Source organism: Quercus robur, chromosome 11, assembly GCF_932294415.1.
Source record: "Quercus robur chromosome 11, dhQueRobu3.1, whole genome shotgun sequence".
Classification (NCBI taxonomy): domain Eukaryota; kingdom Viridiplantae; phylum Streptophyta; class Magnoliopsida; order Fagales; family Fagaceae; genus Quercus; species Quercus robur.
The window spans coordinates 52,305,966-52,309,592 of record NC_065544.1 but is presented as its reverse complement, the minus strand read 5'-3'; the positions used below and the strand labels follow the sequence as shown (position 1 = coordinate 52,309,592).

General features: G+C 32.5%; 1 protein-coding gene across 1 annotated transcript; it reads left to right on the top strand.

The window, feature by feature from the left end:
• Nucleotides 1-750: 750 nt before the first annotated feature.
• LOC126706006 (40S ribosomal protein S28-1-like) lies at nt 751-2,232 on the top strand. The gene is made up of 2 exons (XM_050405259.1): nt 751-832; nt 1,816-2,232. The coding sequence occupies exon 2, from the start codon at nt 1,825-1,827 to the stop codon at nt 2,020-2,022; it is 198 nt and encodes a 65-aa protein (XP_050261216.1). The 5' UTR covers nt 751-832; nt 1,816-1,824; the 3' UTR covers nt 2,023-2,232.
• Nucleotides 2,233-3,627: the final 1,395 nt, after the last annotated feature.

Sequence of the window (3,627 nt, the reverse complement as noted above, 5' to 3'; positions counted from 1 at the left end):
TCTGTACCTGGATGTAGGGGTGTGCAGCCAACCCACCAATCCGCCAAAACCGACCCGACCTAACCCAACCCACCGAGTTGGGTCGGTTTTCAGGGCTTGGTGGGTTGGGTTGGGTTACAAAATTTTTTTTGATAGCGGGTTGGGTTGGGTTGGGTTTGGGTCATAAAATTTCAAATCCGCCAAACCCGACCCGACCCACCCATATATTTAAAATATATTATATAATTAATAATTTTTTTTTAAATAACCAGCTCTTCTTCCTATCCTATATAAAAGCCAATATTAATGTATATTAGTTCATATATTAATGTATATTTTGTTTATCAACTCAGATGGCAGGTGTGATATATTTTTTTCTATTCAATTTAATAATAATAGTAATAAAAAAAAAATTGTCCAACCCATGGTTTCAACCCGATCCATGTGGGTTGGGTTGGACTTATGTGAAGGATTGGGTTGAATTTTTTTTAATCCACCATGGTGGATTGTGTCAAAAAATCTTATTAACCTAACCCGACCCAACCTATGCACACCCCTACCTGGACAAGTTGATATCACCAAAAATATACCCTAAATTTATAAACAAAAGGAAACTCCTAGGCTTGGTTTTCCTTGGCCCAAATATTATACAGTAAATCACAGTCTAATTGGCCTATCTAAGGCTAATTTAGTCATTCTATTCTCATTAAAAATTTGACCTAACCCTAACCTGTCTATACGTATAAATACCATGTTAGGTTCCTCCTCTACTTTTTGATTATTTGCGTTTTTAATTTCTCTTAAACAAGGAGCATTTTTATTTAACTAGCGTGAGTGATCTCTTGGCAATCAGGTACTTTTTTTTTTCTCTAATCTTCTTTGTTTTATGTTGCTATACATTAATTGTTATTGAACTTTTATGATTGCTTTTAATTGATTGTGAGGCAAATAACAAATTGAAATATTAGAACATAGGTTGTTTCTTGTTTGGATTGGGATCTCGAGGTTTTTTTTTTTATAATTTTATTTTATTTTTAAGGCAAAATCTCTTAAATTCAAATCATATATACTATTAAATTTACACTAACAATTTTAGATTAATGATTTAAAAAAAAAAATTCAAATCCAAACACAATATAAAATTTTTAAATGAATATTTTTCTCTCTTTCTTTCCCCTAGAAATTGGTACCAGCATCTCAAGATTCTCAACCGTTCTGTTGAATTTCATTTCAACCCAATTTTGCATCAACTTAGAAATTAAATTATTTCTTTTTTATTTAATATTTCGTTTTGTAATTGTAATTTTTAAATGTATTTAATTATTTTCTCAATCTTTTTTATTTTATTTTTGTTGTTGTGTAGCTCAACTGGTATCCCGCACACCTCCTCTTTTTCATTAGGACGGATTTAGCCTTTGATTTTTCTGAAAATTGTAATTACTTCCTGCCAACTCTTTGCCACGTTTTGTGAATTCCAACTTTATTTGATTGAATTCCACCCCCCACCCCCCCCCCCCCCCCCCCAACTCGCCAAAATTACTCTATTAAATAAATAAAAAAGTTGGTTTTTTGAATGTATAAAGTTTTTGTTTTTATTTTTTTAAATACAATAGCACTTGAACCTTTGATAAGTGTAATAGTATAATGATTACTCTTTATTATCTGATTAAGATATTAACGGATCTCTCTTTTGTGTTATTTGGATTCCATTTCAAATATCTTATTGGAGAATAAAAAACTTTACCAATTATACTAAATAAAAATGAACGATACCATGATTGTGACTAATGATAATTCTTTTGTAACTATGGTCTTGTTTACTTCTTTGATCAACAGCTGTGCAAAATGAACACTGATGTGAAGCATGCGATTGTGACAAAAGTTGTTGGTAGGACAGGATCAAGAGGGCAGGTTACTCAGGTGAGAGTGAGGTTTACGGACGACGCAAACCGCCAAATTATGAGGAATGTGAAGGGACCCGTTAGAGAAGGTGATATCCTCACTCTTCTTGAGTCAGAAAGGGAAGCAAGAAGGTTGCGTTGATGGTGTTTTTTTTTTTTTTTTCCTATGGTTCAAATTTAGATATATGACTGAGTTTTAGTATCTATGAACATTTTGTGAAAATGGATACTTTGTTTGGGATGCTATGGCAGATTTTATTTTAGAATAAATGCTATGTAGTTGGTTTAAACAAGCATGTTTTGTTTTTTGCTGTAGTAAACCATTTATATCTGGATTTTGATTATATATTCTTATACTGCTTTAGTTATCAATTTCTTATATCTATGCTTCTCATGAGTCATGAAGATGAATTAGCTTTGTTCATTTGCTGATTTAAATGCAAGTCAATTTTTTGTAGATTTCATTTCTTCGCAACTTTTAAGGCTCATTATAAAGATCAAGGTCCTTTTATTATGTAGCAAGTTCTTGAGGTTATGAGAATGAGTAATCCTAGAAACTGACTATATTTGAAAGCTATATTAGTATTTAATCCCAAACTCTTTTATTTTACCATGTCATCTCCAACCTCCAAGGTCATGTAAGGAATGCCTCTTCTTATAGAGCCCTTGATCTTAATAGAGCGTGTCATGGTGTGTGTGATTCAAGCTAAAACACCGAGCTCTGAAATTGAAGTAGTATTTTTTGTCTCTATAAAAAGTTTTATTTTATTTTATTTTTGGTTTGTGTTGTGACTAAAAAGAAAAAGAAAAAATATGAACAAAAAGGAATGCTTTTAGATGAATATGTTTTATATATTGACCTACTACGTTGATCCTACCAATATTTCAAAGAGAATCAGTTTGTTCATTTTATATATTGATCTACTAGGCTGATCCTATTAATATTTCGAGGAGAGTAAGTTTGGTCAACCTTCACTTTGTAGGGAATCCATTACTTTGACTTTGCCTCCAATTTTGTGTTCCTGTGAAAATGTGGCACTTCCCATGTGCCACGTAATCTAGTGATTTGGGGAATTACAAATTTGATTATATAAGTTACAAATTAATGTGTAGTTTTCAATTTGACCAAAGTGGACCGAAATGGACCAAATTATACCAAAGTAAACTGAATAGACCAAAATTGACCAAAGTGGGCTGAATTGCACTAAAGTGGACTGAAATGACCCAAAGGACCAAAATGGACCCAATTGGACCGAACTGACCAAATTAGATCAAAATGGTCCAAATGCTGCTTTTAGATATTATGTTGATATAGATTAAAAGAGATATAAAGAAAGAGAGAGAAAATGTAAGGAATTAATGTGGTCTAGCATTAGAGGCCAACATCCACATTGGAAAGCCTTTGATGATAACTATGAGGTGGAGTATTACAATCAACCCATTAAAGTGTATTTATATTAGGCTTAATCCTATACTAACAATACTTGAACTATAAGTAAGACTAGGATTGCTTTGCTTGACTACAAGTAAGACTAGGATTACGCTATTGCAGAATTGTTTTGATATTTTTCCCTTCTACGGCCACAGGATGCAACTACTCCAAACAATTTTTGATAATTCAATTCATTTTCCAAAGCTCTATTTCTTGGGGTGAGGAGCAAATGATGATATTATAAAAATTTAAGCCCATGCTCAACCTCCCAACATTATTGATACCAGGTGGTAGGTGGATTTTCTTCCAGCTAGC